At 51.5% G+C, this 17,194-nt stretch overlaps 2 protein-coding genes and 1 long non-coding RNA gene across 9 annotated transcripts in view; 2 read left to right on the top strand and 1 right to left on the bottom strand.

Annotated features, from left to right (window-relative positions):
- Positions 1-8,045, top strand: part of RBM12 (RNA binding motif protein 12) — a 38,877-nt gene extending 30,832 nt beyond the window's left edge. For 6 of the 7 annotated variants that reach the window (XM_012455097.2, XM_012455094.2, XM_012455098.2 and 3 more), the window contains 15 exons: positions 1,204-1,332; positions 1,433-1,612; positions 1,744-1,818; positions 1,894-1,965; positions 2,105-2,185; positions 2,356-2,445; positions 2,553-2,639; positions 2,777-2,863; positions 2,958-3,017; positions 3,097-3,230; positions 3,336-3,390; positions 3,644-3,695; positions 6,674-6,807; positions 7,284-7,520; positions 7,706-8,045. In XM_012455097.2, coding sequence (XP_012310520.1) covers positions 1,204-1,332; positions 1,433-1,612; positions 1,744-1,818; positions 1,894-1,965; positions 2,105-2,185; positions 2,356-2,445; positions 2,553-2,639; positions 2,777-2,863; positions 2,958-3,017; positions 3,097-3,230; positions 3,336-3,390; positions 3,644-3,695; positions 6,674-6,807; positions 7,284-7,520; positions 7,706-7,846 — 1,614 coding nt within the window. In that variant the 3' untranslated portion in view covers positions 7,847-8,045. Of the gene's footprint in view, positions 1-1,203; positions 1,333-1,432; positions 1,613-1,743; positions 1,819-1,893; positions 1,966-2,104; positions 2,186-2,355; positions 2,446-2,552; positions 2,640-2,776; positions 2,864-2,957; positions 3,018-3,096; positions 3,231-3,335; positions 3,391-3,643; positions 3,696-6,673; positions 6,808-7,283; positions 7,521-7,705 lie in introns of those variants that run through there. The other variant, XM_064382351.1, reaches the window with a different exon arrangement.
- A 1,413-nt stretch (positions 8,046-9,458) lies between these two features.
- SPAG4 (sperm associated antigen 4) lies at positions 9,459-15,169 on the bottom strand. Its single transcript, XM_012455102.3, has 12 exons — positions 14,692-15,169; positions 14,099-14,203; positions 13,748-13,814; positions 13,547-13,608; positions 13,256-13,299; positions 12,922-12,947; positions 12,678-12,786; positions 12,401-12,476; positions 12,104-12,219; positions 11,625-11,792; positions 10,739-10,825; positions 9,459-10,640 (listed from the first exon to the last, which is right to left on the bottom strand). Exons 1-12 carry the CDS (start codon positions 14,993-14,995, stop codon positions 10,491-10,493), a joined length of 1,314 nt encoding a protein of 437 aa, XP_012310525.1. The 5' UTR covers positions 14,996-15,169; the 3' UTR covers positions 9,459-10,490.
- On the top strand, positions 9,488-11,505 carry LOC105719182 (uncharacterized). Its single transcript, XR_001107919.3, has 2 exons — positions 9,488-10,533; positions 10,727-11,505. It is a non-coding gene; the product is annotated as an uncharacterized LOC105719182 (long non-coding RNA).
- Positions 15,170-17,194: the final 2,025 nt, after the last annotated feature.

Raw genomic sequence — 17,194 nt, 5'->3', positions numbered from 1 at the left:
CTGCCTTGGCCTCCTAAAGTGCTAGGATCACAGGCATGAGCCACCACGCCCGACCAAGTTTGGATTTTTTCTAAGTGCAATAGGAAATGGGAAGGTTCAGGCAGAGGTGTAACATGACCTCACTTTTTTTTGTTTTGTTTTTTTGAGATGGAATCTCGCTGTCACCCAGGCTGGAGTGGAGTGGAGTGGAGTGCAGTGGCACGATTTTGGCTCACTGTAACCTCCACCTCCCAGGTTCAAGTGATTCTCCTGCCTCAGCCTCCTGAGTAGCTGGGATTACAGGTGCATGCTCCCACACTCAGCTAATTTTTATATGTTTTTAGTAGAAATGGGGTTTTACCATGTTGGCCAGGCTGTTTTCAAACTCCTGACCTCAAGTGATCTGCCTGTTTTGGCCTCCCAAAGATGATGACTTCCTAGGGGGATTACAGGTGCGAGCCACTGCACCCGGCCTCACTTAGGTTTTAATAAGATCACCTTGATTGCAGTATTTAATATAGCCTGCTGGGGTGGAGATGGGGGAATGGAAGTAGAGACGGCATAGAATAAGGGAGACCAGTTAAAGAGTCTAATGCTGTAAACCAGGTGAGAAACAGTAATGGCTTAGACTGGGTAGCAGCACTGGAAATAGTGAGGAGTTGGACATTAGCACTTGTTAGAGGTTAGGAGAATTAGTAGGGGATCCTAACTCCACCATAAGAGATAGGTCCCCAGGGTTAGTGAGAAGTCATTGGGGGAAGATACTTTGTGGGGACATTATCTAGATCATAGTTATATTTGGGGTAATGTTAGGATCAGAACTTGGATTAGGGTCTGACCTGGGACCAGTAAGGGGGTCAGAATGAGATTTATTGGTTTTTGCAAAGGCCAAGATTGGAGTCTGAGTCTGGACAGCCCTATTGGGATTAAGACAAATTTTCAGGTGAGGATAGTTTGGGGTCACAGTTATAGATAGAGGCTAGCACCCCTTTTCAATATCTTCAGACCAGGGTTGGCTGTAACCACTATCTTCTGTGCCATTGAGCTTACCTGGGGCTTAAGGGGTTTGGAGGCTGTAAGGCCTTCTCATCCTTGGGTGTCATGGGGGTGGACGTATGTGCAGCCCTGCCTGGGTGAAGCCTGCTGGATTTCCCAAGCTGGGACCCACAGTCAGGGAAGGGGAGAGAAGGCTCTCTGGTCTTGACCCAGTTCCTTTTCCCTCAGATGGCCCACTGCGTGACCTTGGTTCAGCTGTCTATTTCCTGTGACCATCTCATTGACAAGGACATCGGCTCCAAGTCTGACCCACTCTGCGTCCTTTTACAGGATGTGGGAGGGGGCAACTGGGCTGAGGTGAGGTGGATTATGGAGGTTAAGGTTGTGGAGGGAGGCTAGGATTGTGTTTTGGGGTGGAGGCTGTGTGACTGTGATGCTTACTGGCCTCTGCCCACAGCTTGGCCGGACTGAACGAGTGCGGAACTGCTCAAGCCCTGAGTTCTCCAAGACTCTGCAGCTTGAGTACCACTTTGAGACAGTCCAGAAGCTACGCTTTGGAATCTATGACATAGACAACAAGACACCAGAGCTGGGGGATGATGACTTCCTAGGGGGTGCTGAGTGTTCCCTAGGACAGGTATGTAGGGCCAGGGATTAGGATCCTTCAGACACAGGTCTGTGAGACAACCTAGCCTGCCTGGAGGTAGGGGGCAAGCAGGACCTAACCCTGCCTGTTATTCTGAAAATCTCCTCCCCGCTTTGCCCCAGATTGTGTCCAGCCAGGTACTGACTCTCCCCTTGATGCTGAAGCCTGGAAAACCTGCTGGGCGGGGGACCATCACGGTAAGGAACCCAGCAAGGGTTGGGGAGGGGCTTACATCAGTGAATTCATGAGGTGATGTAGTCTCCCCTACCTAGGTTTCAGCTCAAGAGTGGAAGGACAATCGTGTAGTAACCATGGAGATAGAGGCCAGAAACCTAGATAAGAAGGTGTGTCTGGAAGTAGGCTCTGGTAATCCAAGAGTTCAGGGGCCAAGGATGGTGTATGGGGGGCAGGGGTGTGGACAGAGAGATGGCATAGTGGTTGTTTGTTCCTGAGTCTTGTAACTGGGGTCTCTGGCATTGGCAGGACTTCCTGGGAAAATCGGATCCATTTCTGGAGTTCTTCCGCCAGGGTGATGGGAAATGGCACCTGGTGTACAGATCTGAGGTATGAGACCCCTGGGATTGGGTGGGCTGGGGTAGCAGAGAATCTCCTGGGGCCTGTGACTAGCAAGGTTTGGAATTCAGGGAGAAAGAGACAGCAGGTGGGTAGGGGAGTGTGGCAGCTCCTCACGGGCCATGCCAGAGCTCACTGGAGTCCTTGGCCTCCACCTTCAGGTCATCAAGAACAACCTGAACCCTACATGGAAGCGCTTCTCAGTCCCTGTTCAGCATTTCTGTGGTGGGGACCCCAGCACACCCATCCAGGTGAGAAGCTTGCCCCCTGAGTGGACTGCAACGGGGAAGAGAACCTGGGAAGGGACTTATTCTCATCTGCCACCTGACTCATATGTCCACACACAACTTCCCCTCAGGTGCGATGCTCCGATTATGATAGTGATGGGTCACATGATCTCATCGGTACCTTCCACACCAGCTTGGCCCAGCTGCAAGCAGTCCCGGTCAGTGCTGGCTCTGCCAGGGGTGTGGAAATGGGCCTAGATAGCTGAAGCTCAGGGGAAAGAGGGAGAAGAAGGGAGTTCCAGTCCTTGACTGATGCTCTGAGAATTTCCTACCCTAATTTTTCTGTCCTCACCAGGCTGAGTTTGAATGCATTCACCCTGAGAAGCTGCAGAAAAAGAAAAGTTACAAGAACTCTGGAACTATCTGTGTGAAAATTTGCCGGGTGAGATAATAGCCCATGTAACCACGGCTCTGATTCCTGAGCTCCATGACACCAACTGCTGTCACTCTGGCCATGACCCTGGTTTCATCTGCAGGTAGAAACAGAGTATTCCTTCCTGGACTATGTGATGGGAGGCTGTCAGATCAACTTCACTGTAAGTTGCCTTACCGAGGGCAGGAGAACAGATCTGGGGCTCAAGGTGGTCTTCAGCTCCCTTCCTCACCTCCTCCCAGGTGGGCATGGACTTCACTGGCTCCAATGGAGACCCCTCCTCACCTGACTCCCTACACTACCTGAGTCCAACAGGGGTCAACGAGTACCTGACGGCACTGTGGAGTGTGGGCACTGTGGTTCAGGACTATGACTCGTGAGTACCTGCTTCTCTTGGCTATCCCGACTCGCTGCAGATGCTTCAGCCTCTGGGCTCACAATCCCCTCACTGCCTTTTCCCCAACACACTGTCTTCCCACAGAGACAAGCTATTCCCAGCATTTGGATTTGGGGCCCAGGTTCCCCCTGACTGGCAGGTGAGCTTTCTCTCTTTCTGCCACTCCTGTTTCCAGTTTCAGGGTCCTGATTTTGGGGTATGCATTAAATTTACTTGCTACCTGGCAGTCAGATTTAAGAGAATATGTAGGGATGGATTCCTGCAGGCATGTAGACAGCAAGTGCTCAGGCCTCCATAGCTCCTGTAGAATCTTGGTACACACCCTAGTGTCCTTTTTCATTCTTAGCACAGAGATCATGGGGAAATAACCTCATTTTCATTCTTGTCTGCAGGTCTCGCATGAATTTGCCTTGAATTTCAACCCCAGTAACCCCTACTGTGCAGGTAAGTTTCCCCATCCACCCTGAGGCAGTTCTGTCCACACATAGAGGGGCAAGCCTGCATGGGCAAAAGGGAGAGTGGGGGCAGATACCTGCCTTCATTGTCCAGAGGGTAGATTTTATTTAATTTTGATTTAATTTTATTTATTTTTTGAGATGGAGTCTTTCTCTGTCACCCAGGCTGGAGTGCAATGGCACGATCTTGGCTCACTGCAACCTCTGCCTACTGGGTTCAAGCTATTCTTCTGCCTCAGCCTGCCAAGTAGCTGGGACTACAGGCTCATGCCACCATGCCCGGCTAATTTTTGCACTTTTAGTAGAAATGGGGTTTCACTGTGTTGGCCAGACTGGTCTCGAACTCCTGATGTCAGGTGATCCACCTGCCTTAGCCTTCCAAAGTGCTGGGATAACAGATGTGAGCCACGGCACCTGGTCCAGAGGGTGGATTTTAGAGCTAGGCCTCTGGAATCAAGTCATCATGTCAGGCCAGGCGTGGTGGCTCACGTGGTGGCCACGTGGTGGCTCCCATAATTCTAGCACTCAGTTGGGAGGCGAAGGTAGGTGGATTGCTTGAGCCCAGGAGTTCAAGACCGGCCTGGGCAACATGGCAAAACCCTGTCTCTAATAAAAATACAAAAATTACAAAAAGTAGCTGGGTGTGTTGGCAGGCGCCTGTAGTTCTAGCTACTCAGGAGGAGGCTGAGGTGAGAGGATCACCTGAGCCTGGGAGTTTGAGGCTGTGGTGAGCCATGATCATGATCATGCCACCGTACTCCAACCTGGGTGACACAGTGGGATCCTAAACATAAAAATAAAAATCATCGCCTGTAATCCCAGCACTTTGGGAGGCCGAGGCGGGTGGATCACGAGGTCAAGAGATCGAGACCATCCTGGTCAACGTGGTGAAACCCTGTCTCTACTAAAAACACAAAAAATTAGCTGGGCATAGTGGCGTGTGCCTGTAATCCCAGCTACTCAGGAGGCTGAGGCAGGAAAATTGCCTGAACCTAGGAGGCAGAGGTTGTGGTGAGCCGAGATCACGCCATTGCACTCCAGCCTGGGTAACAAGAGCGAAACTCCGTCTCAAAAAAAAAAAAAAATCATCATGCCACATGACTTGAAGCAAGTTGCTTAATCTCTGTGTGCTTTGGTTTCATAAGAAGACCAAATATTACAGGAAATTGAGTACTCAAGGAGAGGCTGCAAGGAAAGCAGTAAGCCTGGTACTTACTAAGTGTTCCCTGAAAAATGCTAACTGTTATATTATCATTATTATCTTTGCCTAGAAGCTAACAGGTAGTTAACTGAACATCAGTGGAAGCCTTGTTTACCTCCTTGTATGGTATGCGAGTCCACCAAGCTCTTTTGTTTAGAGCCAAACCTTTTAACTCCCCAGCACCCCGACGTGGACACAAGCTGAAGTGGAAAATCTGACCTGACCTGATCTGATCTGGGTTTTCAAATTTTAACTTCGTATTTCAACATAAATTCAGATTTAGAGAAAAGTTGCAAGAATAGTCACAGGGGTTCAGGTCCTTGGAACTCAGGGGTCAGGGCCTGAGTTCACAGGGGCTCTTCACCTTTTTCCCAGTTTCCCAAACATTAACATTTTACCACATTCACTTTCTCATACATGTATACAGTGAGTGTGTGTGTGTGTGTGTGTGTGTGTACATATACACACACACATTTCAGGGGAAAAAAGGTTTAAAATATATACGTTTATGTATGAATACGCATGTGTACCTGTGTTTGAGAATGTTGTAGTGAATAGCCCTGCCTCAGGTTTGCCTCTATGGCCCTACCGACTTTGTGCCCATCATTATCCACCTGGCTTTTACCTCTGAGTACTTCATTATGTATCTCCTAAAATCAAAAACTTTCTTACATAACCACAAACCAATTCTCAAAATCAGGAAATTAACATCAATACTATTATTCAACCTATAGCATTTATTTAGATTTTGCCAATTGTCCTAATATCTTTCACAGCAAAAGAAAATCTCAGATCACACATTGCATTCGGTTAGTATATATCTTTTATTTGGAAGACTTCTTCTTGCCTCACATGATATTAACAATACAGGCCAGATATTCTCCGAATGTCCCTCCGTTTGGGTTTACCTAATAAATCCTCAGGATTAGGTTCAGGTTGTACATTGTTGGCAGGAATACCAAAGTGATGCTGTGTATTCTCAGTGCATCATATTCAGAGGCACATGATGTTTATTTGTCCTATTAATAGTCATGTTAACTTTGGTCACTTAGTTAAGGTAGGGTTCTACCAAGTTTCCCCACTGTACTAGTACTGTAGGGAAGATACTTTGAAGCTACATATATTTTGGGAAGAGACTTTGAAGCTATATAAATACCCAGTTACGCATCAACATTCCCCCTCTAGTTTTTCATTTTATTTTTTAGATGATGGGGGTCACATACTATGTTGCCTAAGCTGGCCTCAAACCTCTGGGCTCAAGCAGTCCTACCACCTCAGCCCCGAGTAGCTGGGACTACAGTCACATACCACTGCGCCTGGCTATACTCTCTAGTTTTCACATCCATTGATGAGCCTTGCCTGAATCAGTCATTCCTATGATTGTCAAATGATAGTGTAATTCTCCCTTCTACATTTATTAAGAGCTTTTCCTTCTCTCCTAGCAATTAATCCATAGTATGGATTCTTATTGAATTAAATCGATCATCATTAAATAGATTACAATCTGATGCTCAAACTCTCCTGTATTTGTCCAGGGGACTCCCTCTCATCTGGGTTTTAATTCAAGCTGTGATTTAGGGCTAGTTCCCTCCTCTCTTTGAACTTCAGATTCCTCATGTGTAGGAGAGAGGTAAGTGCCCTGGTTTACAAGGGTGAATGAATGAAATGTACCCAGGATCCTAGATCTCAGGGCTGGATGGGGTGATTTCAGGACTGGTATAGTCCTGAGAGGTCCAGGATTTGACAGTATTTCTTGATCTCTGCAGGCATCCAGGGCATTGTGGATGCCTACCGCCAGGCCCTGCCTCAAGTCCGCCTCTATGGCCCCACCAACTTTGCACCCATCATCAACCATGTGGCCAGGTTTGCAGCCCAGGCTGCACATCAGGGGACTGCCTCGGTGAGAGTCATGGATGGCAGTGGTGGCAATCAAGGGCTTCCTGAGGGTTATGTAACAACTTTTTTTCTTTTCTTGAGATGGGGTCTTGCTTTGTCACCGAGGCTGGAGTGCAGTGGCGCAATCTCAGCTCAAACTCTCAAACTGCCACTTCCACCTCCCAGGTTCAAGTGATTCTCCTGCCTCAGCCTCCCTAGTAGCTTGGATTACAGGTGTGCGCCACCATGCCTGGCTAATTTTTGTATTTTTAGTAGAGATGGGGTTTCGCCATGTTGGTCAGGCTGGTCACGAACTCCTGACCTCAAGTGATCTGCCCGCCTTGGCCTCCCAAAGTCCTGGGATTACAGGCATGAACCATTGTGCGGGGCCTGTAATAAGGGACTTCTTGACTTCTTATCAGTGTGGAGATGTGTGGCTGGGGTGTTTGCAGGGGTTTGGGAGGAGGATCTACCTCAGGACATGAATGGTCTTGTCCCCAGCAATACTTCGTGCTGTTGCTGCTGACTGATGGTGCTGTGACCGATGTGGAGGCCACACGTGAGGCTGTGGTGCGTGCCTCGAACCTGCCCATGTCAGTGATCATTGTGGGTGTGGGTGGCGCTGACTTTGAGGCCATGGAGCAGCTGGACGCTGATGGTGGACCCCTGCATACACGTTCTGGGCAGGCCGCTGCCCGTGACATTGTGCAATTTGTACCCTACCGCCGGTTCCAAAATGTGAGTGGGTGCAAATTTGATCTGAGAGTTTACCCTTTCACCTTTCCCTGATGCGAGTAGGGTTGAGGCCCAAGGGATGCTTATCTTTTCCTCTAAGTCTGGGGAAGGGTTGGGTTCTTGGGGATGAAATGCCGACTTTGGGCAGCTTTTCTGGGCCACGACTGACCTCTCCCTTCTCTTGGCAGGCCCCTCGGGAGGCATTGGCACAGACCGTGCTCGCAGAGGTGCCCACACAACTGGTCTCCTACTTCAGGGCCCAGGGTTGGGCCCCGCTCAAGCCACTTCCACCCTCAGCCAAGGGCCCGGCACAGGCCCCCCAGGCCTAGGTTCCGTTGGAGGCTATGGCAAGTCCTCAATCCTGTGCCCCAGAGGTCCCTCTGGGCCACAACCCAATGCTTCACACTCTCCTCAGTGCTAGCATTTTGTATTTTTTGATACTTTTATACTTGTTTCTGCTATTGCTGCTCTTGATCCCACCTTCTTGCTCCTGACAACCCTCGTTCAATAAAGACCAGTGAAGACCAATGCTTTGCCACCACTGTGTTTTTAGGTGGGAGGCTGCTATTAATGTCCCCTCTCCACACCTCAGTTTATTGACTTAGGGGTTGTTAAGTAAAGGATGCCTCTGGTGAAAAGCCCCACTCAAAAAAATCGAGTATTTCTGGGCAGATATCTATTCGTTCTAGAGACGTTAACTCACTGTTTTTGAAACTCCAGCTAGGGGTGGTAGCATGTGTCTGTAGTCCTCAGCTTGAGGTGGAAGGACTGCTTGAGCGCAGGAGCTCCAGACCAGGTTAATTTTTTTTTTTTTTTTTTTTTTTTTTGAGACAGTCTTGCTCTGTCACCCAAGCTGGAGTGCAGTGCCATGATCTTGGCTCACTGCAACCTCTACCTCCCAGGTTCAAGTGATTCTCCTGCCTCAACCTCCTGAGCAGCTGGGACTACAGGCACCTGCAACCATGCCCGGCTAATTTTTTTGTATTTTTAGTAGAGATGGGGTTTCACCATATTCGCCAGGATAGTGTCAAACTCCTGACCTTGTGATCTGCCCACCTCAGCCTCCCAAAGTGCTAGGATTACAGGTGTGATCCACCGCTCCCAGGCTAATTTTTGTATTTTTAGTAGAGATAGGGTATCACCATGTTGGCCAGGATGGTCTCGATCTCTTGACCTCATGATCCACCAGCCTTTGCCTCCCAAAGTGCTGGGATTACAAGTGTGGGCCACCACACCAGCCTTATTATTTAAAGCTATCTCCTTTATTTTTTAAAGCTATCTCCTACAGGAAGGAAAATCCCCAAAATTTAAACAGTGGATAAATGCTCCCCTACTGTGTGTGTGTGTGTTAGACACTCCAAGTTTCCCTTTTTTTTTTTTTTTTTTTGAGATGGAGTCTCGCTCTGTCCTCCAGGCTGGAGTGCAGTGCTGTGATCTCTGCTTACAGCAGCCTCTGCCTCCTGGGTTCAAGGAATTCTCTTGCCTCAGCCTCCAGAGTAGCTGAGACTAGGAATGTACCAGTCTCTTATTCATGGAGATTTGAATCCCAGTTTTTTTTCAACAATGCTATAATGAACATCCTTGTACATGTATCTTTGTGCACTTAACAGGAATGTTTCTGAAGAATTTGTTCCTAAAAGTGGAAATGCTAGATAAAAGAGTATATTTAACATTTTTTGGCGAGGCACGGTGGCTCAAGCCTGTAATCCCAGCACTTTGGGAGGCCGAGGTGGGCGGATCACGAGGTCAAGAGATCAAGACCATCCTGGCCAACATTATGAAACCGCGTCTCTATTAAAAATACAAAAATTAGCTGGGCATGGTGGCATGTGCCTGTAGTCCCAGCTACTTGGGAGGCTGAGGCAGGAGAATTGCTTGAACCCAGGAGGCAGAGGTTGCAGTGAGCCGAGACTGTGCCACTGCACTCCAGCCTGGCGCCTGGCGACAGAGTGAGACTCTGTCTCAAAAAAAAAAAGTATATTTAACATTTTAAAAAATTAGCCTAGCGTGGTGGTGGGTGCCTGTAATCCCAGCTACTGGGGAGGCTGAAGCAGGAGAATCGCTTGAATGCGGGAGGCAGAGGTTGCAGTGAGCTGAGACCACACCATTGCATACCAGCCTGGGTGACAGAGCGAGACTACGTCTCAAAAAAGTTGCCCTCCAAGATGCTGCATGTTTCTTTGCTCATGCTGGTCCTCCTTTCCCACCCCTAGGTAGAACTCATTAATCCTTTGTTGCCTGTCTCCTCCATCTTTTTTCCTTGCAATTCTACTCTTGACCCTTTGAGTGAAGAATTCTTGGATCTGGAAGTACATCATCCTGTTTCCTGGAACCTCTTCTTTCCCCTGTCAGCCTCCTTGAGGGCAGGGACTGGTGAACACTAAATCATCTATGCTGTGCCTCACACAGATTTGGGCAGTCAGATCTCAATAAGGACAACCTATGTAGCGGGTACCAGGCCTGCATCAGCCTGTGACTCAGAAGCTTCCTAGAGGTTCTCAAGTTTCCTTAGCTTTTGAGTGTGTGCCTGCAGAAAGGGGGTAGCTACCCCTGGCAGGAGTTGGGGACTTTTCCACTTATGCTGGGAATTAAGCACAAAGGTGGGTTCAGGCTGCCTGCAGCTCTGCAGTTAGAGGGCAGCCTCTGGAGGAGGGTGGGCATGGGTACTGCTCTGGCGCTGCCTTTCACTAGCTGTGTGACATTGAACAGATTTCCTGACCTGAGCAGCTTCCCTCTCTGGTTGTGAGGATAAGGTTAGGTAATGTGTGTAATATCTACAGCACTGTTTCTTGTATATAGTAGGCACTCCATAAACAGGACCTGCTATTACCATCTTGATCTAGAGTTCTCCAAGAAAAGGGGGTGCATTGGGAAGTCAACCTCACCATACTTAGATGCAACAGCAGCCAGAGCTCTCCCACAGAGCACTCCAAAGCACTGATCCAGCTTCTTCTACTCCAACAATCAGCATGTTTAATGGGGCCCCCCTGTGGCACTGCCCTCAGCCCCCTCTGAGGTTCGCATACCATGGGCACGGACTCGATACAAGCATGTGAAACGGGGGTGGCCCCAGTTGCTTAGAATCTGGATCTTCACCTTGGGAAAGGCAGCTGGGGGGTCATTCTGGGGAGACATGGATCATGCCAAGGGCTACCCTCCTCCTGGGTCATTCACCTCTCACACCAACTCCCTTCACATCTTCACCCTAGAGACAAACACACCTGCAAGTGGAAAGTCTGAATCTCCGATTTCTCAACATCGAAGGTGAATTTCCCCAAGAAAACTTCAGTCTCATCAACTTGGAGGCCCTGGTGGGTGAAGAGTAAAAGGAGGAACCGTGAGGGGGCCAGGTGGAGGGGGGAGAAGAAAACTTTGCTGAGGATCCTCTATGTATTCAATAGCTATATGCATGTTCTCATGTATTTTTTGATGGTCATATACTGTAATTCAGAATGTGGGTTCTAAGAAACCAGGTTTTAAGTTTTAGTCCTGCCAATCGTTAGTTGTCTAACTTTGGACAAATATCCCCTCTGAGCATTACTTTCCCCATCTTTAAAGAGGGAGATGATAATAGTACATCATAGGCTGTTATGTAGAGGCAATGCAGGTGCGGTGGCTCATGCCTGTAATCCCGGCACTTCAGAAGGCCGAGGTGGGCAGACCACTTGAGGTCAGGAGTTTGAGACCAGCCTGGACAACACAGTAAAACCCCCATCTCTACTAAAAATACAAAAACTAGCCGGGCGTGGTGGCACAGGCCAGGAGGATGAAGCACAAGAATCGCCTGAACCCCAGAGGCTAAGGTTGCAGTGAGCTGAGATCGTACCACTGCACTCCAGCAACCTGGGTGACAGAGTGAGACTCTGTCTCAAAAATAACAAGAAAAGAATGCATGTAAACTGCTTGGCACGGAGTAATTGCTCTACAAGCAATAACTCATACCTGGGTATGATTATGATTATAACCTGCCGCAGCTCTGAGAGGCAAATAGTAGAATCTCCACTTTATAGATGAGCAAGCAAAGACTCAAATAATGGCAACGGTCCTCAGGACTGCTGGGGCTTTCTAAGCAAAAATCCCCCACCTCCTGACCTCGTCCGCACTCACAAAGACCGCGAAGTCACGGGGGGCGCTGCTGGCTTCTCCGGTGTGCGCCACACTGGGCGGCGGATGCTGCAAGGTGATGTCGCTCAGCTGCACTCGGCCAGGTAGTCGGATCACCACGTGGCCTTGGTCGCCCTCAAAAGCCCAGCAATTCCCGGGGAACACGTCGGGCTGCAGGCGGGCGGAGGGACCATTGGAATCGTAGGACAGAGCAACTGCTGCCGCTCCTTAGCCCAGAGATCAGCTCGACCCCATCCATCGGCCCGCCCAGAGCTCCACTTCCAGCCCGCCCAGGGTACTGTCTCCAGCATTGCCAGGTCTCTCCTTGGATTAAACGCCATCCTCGAGCCCCACCCAGGACAAGCCAGGCCCCGCCTAGCGCCACGCCCTAGGCTTCGCCAGGCTCCGCCTGTAGGGCGGGGTTTTGATCCTTTCCCCAGCGTCCAGCCCCGGGTTCCATCCCAGGACGTTTCCAGGCTCACCTCCAGGATAACCGTGGGCGGCCGCGCGTAGTTCCAGAAGCTGAAGCGATTCCAAAAGTAGGCAGTGTTCCTGTCTGCGTAGTCGTGGGATGTCTTCTCTAGGTCGATAGAGGCTCCTGGAGCAGGGAGAAGTAACCCTCAGGGGTTCCCAGGCCTTGCCGGGAGTTGGCGTGGTGGGGGCGGCAGTGGATCTGTTTGAGCCTCTGTCTTCGGCCAGTCTGGTGCATGAATCTGTCTGTGTCAGTGTCTCGGTCTCTTTCCTGTCTGCGTCTGTCTACCAGTGTCTCCGGGTCTTACCCACAGAGCTCAGCGCATAGTCTGGCTTTCGCACAAAGTCCTCACTCAGCCTCTGGAACACGAGCTTGGCCACTCTCTGCAAGGAAGGAGGGCGAGGCCTGGAGGGGCGGGGCTTGCGAGCTGCTTTTACAGGTGGGCAGGACCTCGGGGAACTGGGTGCTTTGGGATGGACTTCGAAGGCCCGGGAGAAATCCTGCAAGGCTCTGGGCGGAGCTTAAGTCTCAGGAATTTGGGAGCAGGGATTCACCAGGGGTTTCCAAGGTGGGCTGAGTCTCACCTCGCTGTTGGCTGCGCGAACAGTGGACACCTCCTTGTGGAGTTTATCCAGCTCTGCCTGGAGCTCCTGCAGCTGCTGCCCCTGGGAGCGTACGCGCTCGTGGTACTCACTGGAAGTGGGAGGTGGGCGCCGTGGAGTTGGCTCCCCGTCCCCCTGCATACCTTCAAGGTCCCCCACGCCTTCAAGATTCTCAAAGAAACAACTTTGAGCCTCTCAATTTCCCACCCTAGGAGCCCTCTTTCACCTTAGAGTAAGCATCTCCTTAGGTTCCTGTTGGAGGAAGGGACAAAACACAGAGCCGCTCAGCCTGGAAACCGCCCTTGCTCCTACCTCAGCCTGGAAACCGCCAGACTCGAAGGGCTTCTTTTTTGAAGACTGCGTCCCCTTTCCTCGATTCTTCCTTGACCTCCCAGTATCAGAAGCCCCAAGAGACCCTCAAGCACAATCTCTCACAAATCTGTTTAGATCCAGCCTTCTTAAGGACTGTAGCCCCTACGCCAACAGTCCAGGGGACCCCCCACAATCTTCAGGTTCACAACCTGCCAGCCCCCTACCCCAGGACAATCTCCCCAACTCACATTCTCCAAAGGAGAGACCAGGTACAGAAGCCCCAACCAGATTACTGGAAAAAGAGGAGCGGGGGTGTCTCAGGGGAAGGAAAAGAGAACGGGTTTCTCTGGCATACGGGGATAGCGGGAAGAGGCTTGAGGGGGTTAAGCCTCGGGAGGGCAGTGGAAATCTGAGGGGGAACTAGAGGGCTCTGCAGGAGAATGCTAGGAGCTGCAGGAGCGAGGATACAAGAGAAAATGTGCAGGGTTTGCCTCCAAAGCACCCAGGGCTGGGGCTCCAGGGAATTCAGTGCCCCTCACCTGCCAGAAAGAGGCTCAGCAGCGACACAGCCGTGAACAGGAAGCGGATGGTACAGACCTCCCTGGGGAACCGGAGGGAGGCTAAGGCCCCGACCTGCTCAACCCTCCAGCCCCCACCCCAGGGTTCTAGACCCAGCTCCTGCCAACACGACTCAATCGGATCTGAATTGGCCCTGGGGCGCCCGCGTCCCTCTCTCTGACCTGTATACGCTGACCAGGGCGTCTCCTACCAGGGATAACGACACCCTCAGCACCTGGAAGAGAAGGCCTGAGGCCAGGAGAGGGGGTTCGGAGAGGGTCCCACGGCGGAGAGAGGCGGGGGCTCAGCGAGCGTGGTGTCCGGGTTCAGAAGGGGCTCGGGAAGGGCCGGGGGTGGACCTGGAGCTCAGGAAGAGAGGGGTGGGCTAGGAGAATTAGATCGGGGCTAAGAGAATGAGTTGAGGTTCGGAGAGGGTCTCGATACTCAGACCGGGTCCGGGGGCTCAGAGAGAACTGGAGTTCGGAGAGGGGAGCCCGAGGGTCAGAGGGGATCGCGGCTGGCCTGGCCCGTACTCAGAAAGCTCTTGGACAGCCGCGGGGGAGGCATCTCCTGCCTCAGATCCAGGGTCGGGAGAAGGGCGAGCGGCTCCTCAGAGACAACTGTAGACCCAGTCGGTTCTGCGGGAACCGAAGGGCTCCACTGGGGCCTTGCGCACCGCGGACCAATTTTCCCCTTGATACCCGGCTGCAGGTCCCTCAGCCCAGAAGCCAGAAAGCTGGGCAGCCTCCCACAGGCTTTGGTCCCACCGCAGCCGGCTCCCGGCTCCTACTCCGCGGCCCCGCCCCTCAGGGAGGCTCGGTCAAGAGTTGGTCCCACCCCCAAACGGATGACCCGCCTCCAGCCTTAGGTCTTGGGGTGGAGCCCAGTTGTCCTGGAACCACTCACGCCAACACTGAGGCCGCGCCTCCTCAGTGGCGCCCAATCACAAGATTTTTCCCCGCCCCTTCCCATGCCGTCCATCACACCAAGGCCCCGCCTCTTAAGGATCTCATTTACCCTACAGGCCCCACCTCGTAGGGGAGCCCAGACATCTTAGCCCCGTCCCCGCCCCGCCCTTAGGCCCCGCCCCCTCCATAGGCTCACCAGGGGTCGACCCCGCCCGCACCCGAGGCCCCGCCCCTCACGGTTGCCGCGCCACAGGCGGTCTCCCTGTTGTGGCTTCGAGGCGCCGGCTTCTGCCGAGAGCTTTCTGCCCTTGTGGTTTCTCTGGGCACTCCCGCGCTCAAGGCGGGCTCATCGCAGCTCGGGCCCTGGGCTCTTCTGCCCTCGAGCTCCCCTGGCCCCGGCCCCACTGACCGGCGCCGGTTGCTGTCCTCCGAGGTGACGCTCATTGAGCTGTTCTCGCTGAAAAAGTTGGGCGTGTGCTTGCTCAGGGACGAGGCCGAGCCCTGGCGGGAGCTTCGCCGCATCCTGACCCGGCGCTGCCCCGTCACGGACGCTAAAGCCGCAGCCGCGGTCGCCAAGTCTCTGGGGCCCTCCTTCAGCCGCTGCCGCCGCGGGGACCCCACGGACCCTGCGTGAAGTTGGCAGGCCCAGCGGCCGCACCCGCCTTCGCGCTGTGTCCCGTGCGCCTGTGACGTCACAGAGGAGCTTCTGTCTCCACGGGCTGCCCTGGCTGTGCGTCACAGGGCTGGCCGTGACGTCACTGGGAGCTGTAGCCATGGCAGCCTCTCCTATTTATGACTTTTTTTTTTTTTTTTAAGAGACAGGGTCTTTCTCATTGCCCAGGCTGGAGTGCAGGGGATGCATCATAGCTCACTGTAACCTTGAACTCCTGGGCTCAAGTGATCCTCTGGCCTCAGCCTCCCAAAGCGCTGGGAGTACAGGTGTAAGCCACCGCGCCAAGCCTCTTTTAAAGCAAACGATGATGTCACAGCACTTCCCAGAAAACCTCATCTAAAATTGCACTCAGAGTATAACAGTTTCTTTCTCCTTCCTTCCGTCCTTCCTTCTTTTCTCTCTCTCTCTCTCGCTCCTTTCTCTCTCTTTCTCTTGCTCTGTTGCCCAGGCTGGAGTGCAATGGCATGATCTTGGCTCACTGCAACCTCTGCCTCCTGGGCTCAAGCGATTCTCCTGCCTCAGCCTCCTGAGTAGCTGGGATTACAGGCGCCTGCCACCCATCTGGCTAATTTTTGTGTTTTTAGTAGAGACAGGGTTTCACCATGTTGACCAGGCTGTTCTCAAACTCCTGATCTCAGGTGATCCGCCCTCCTCGGCCTCCCAGAGTGCTGGGATTACAGGTGTCAGCCACTGTGCCTGGCCCATTTATTTATTTCCTTATTGGGTGTCATGCCTACTAGAACATAACTTAATGAGGGCACAGATTTTTGTTCACTACTGTATCCTCCAGCACCTAGATAAGCCCAGCATGTAGTTGGTGCTCAAATATTTGCAAATAATGAGCGTTAGGAAGGAGCAGGGCATCACACAGGGCACTTCTAAATAAATACTAGTCCCCTTTATTTTGCAAGCCCTTCAGCTGTCTCCTCTCATCCTAGACATCAGGTCAGAGAGCTCAGTCAAGTCCCTCCTGTTGGGAACCAGCCTTGGGACTCTTAATCCCAGGGTTGTGGGTTCGAGCCCCACATTGGGTACCAGATGTTGAGAACCAATCCAACCCTGTATGTGGGTGCCCCGTATCCTGGCAGTGATGAGGGAGTGAGAAAAGAAAGACAAAGACACAGTAATAGAATTTTACAGCATGGGTCCAGGAATCCAACTCATTCTCTCTCAAGGGGTGATCTGAGTTGGCGTTGAGCTCTGGGCTCCAAGTGCTTTTATTAGGTATATTATCTTGTTAATCTTGCAGGCTATGGGGAGGGGGTTGAGGAGGAAGATAGCTGGAGAAAGAGCATGTGTCTACAGCATTCAATAGCAAACATAGTTCTTCTAAGAAATGCTAAGGACACTGAGACTTTACCACCCATTATCTAATCAGGTGCTCTGGCAACAGAAGTATAGCAGATAAGGGACATAAGGTCTGACCACACACAATGCATCAAGGGGCTTTTATCTCCCGAGCATTGTGGACACAGAGCAATTGGAATTGCTCCATATTCTGAAAACATAGGCAGAGCCTGTGGTGTTCCTTGATCTCTGCCCTGTAAGACCTTCTGGCCTTACCAGCTCCCATCTGCAAAGACCCTCCCCAGTCTTGTGAGCAGAGGTTGCATTTCCTTCCCAGAGTCTTTTGCATAGGCTCCCTTTACGAGATCCTTATACAAATTCTATGTTGGGAAGAGTTGTGGGACCAAAGCAGTTTTTTTTCTGCTCTGCAACCACACTGCAGTGTTCTGCTGTTCTAGGGCGCTCTCAGATGCTCTATATCATAGGCCTCCTGTTACTGCTTAATCTCTGCTTTTATTTTATTGCAGCATAGTTTGGATATGATCCGTGACACAAATCTCAGTGTATAAAAAGCAAAGCAAGCTTGTAATCATTTAACTATAAGGAACAGAGGTCTGCCCCTAGCCATCTCTTCTCACACTCCCCAAGACCAATGATTCCCAGTGGTCTGTGGGTTAAGAAGTCAGCACCCACCAATTATACCCACACTCAGGCTATACACCTGAGTCATGGAGGAAAGAATGAGGAATCACAGATGGTCA

Source organism: Aotus nancymaae, unplaced genomic scaffold, assembly GCF_030222135.1.
Source record: "Aotus nancymaae isolate 86718 unplaced genomic scaffold, 86718_ANA_hifiasm-v0.15.2.pri h1tg000029l, whole genome shotgun sequence".
Classification (NCBI taxonomy): Eukaryota; Metazoa; Chordata; class Mammalia; order Primates; family Aotidae; genus Aotus; species Aotus nancymaae.
The sequence above is the reverse complement of the archived record's forward strand: the minus strand, read 5'-3'. Positions and strand labels throughout refer to the sequence as shown.

Bases quoted from the DNA above. Each gene is read 5' to 3' on its own strand.
- SPAG4 (XM_012455102.3), bottom strand. From the start codon at position 14,995: ATGCGGCGAAGCTCCCGCCAGGGCTCGGCCTCGTCCCTGAGCAAGCAC. The intron at 12,787-12,921 runs GTGAAAGAGGGC...TCCCACTTCCAG, and splicing joins AAGGAGATGCTTACTCTAAG to TGAGTACCACGAGCGCGTAC. The intron at 10,826-11,624 runs GTGAGTGCGGAC...TTCACCCACCAG, and splicing joins CCCGTGACTTCGCGGTCTTT to GGCCTCCAAGTTGATGAGAC.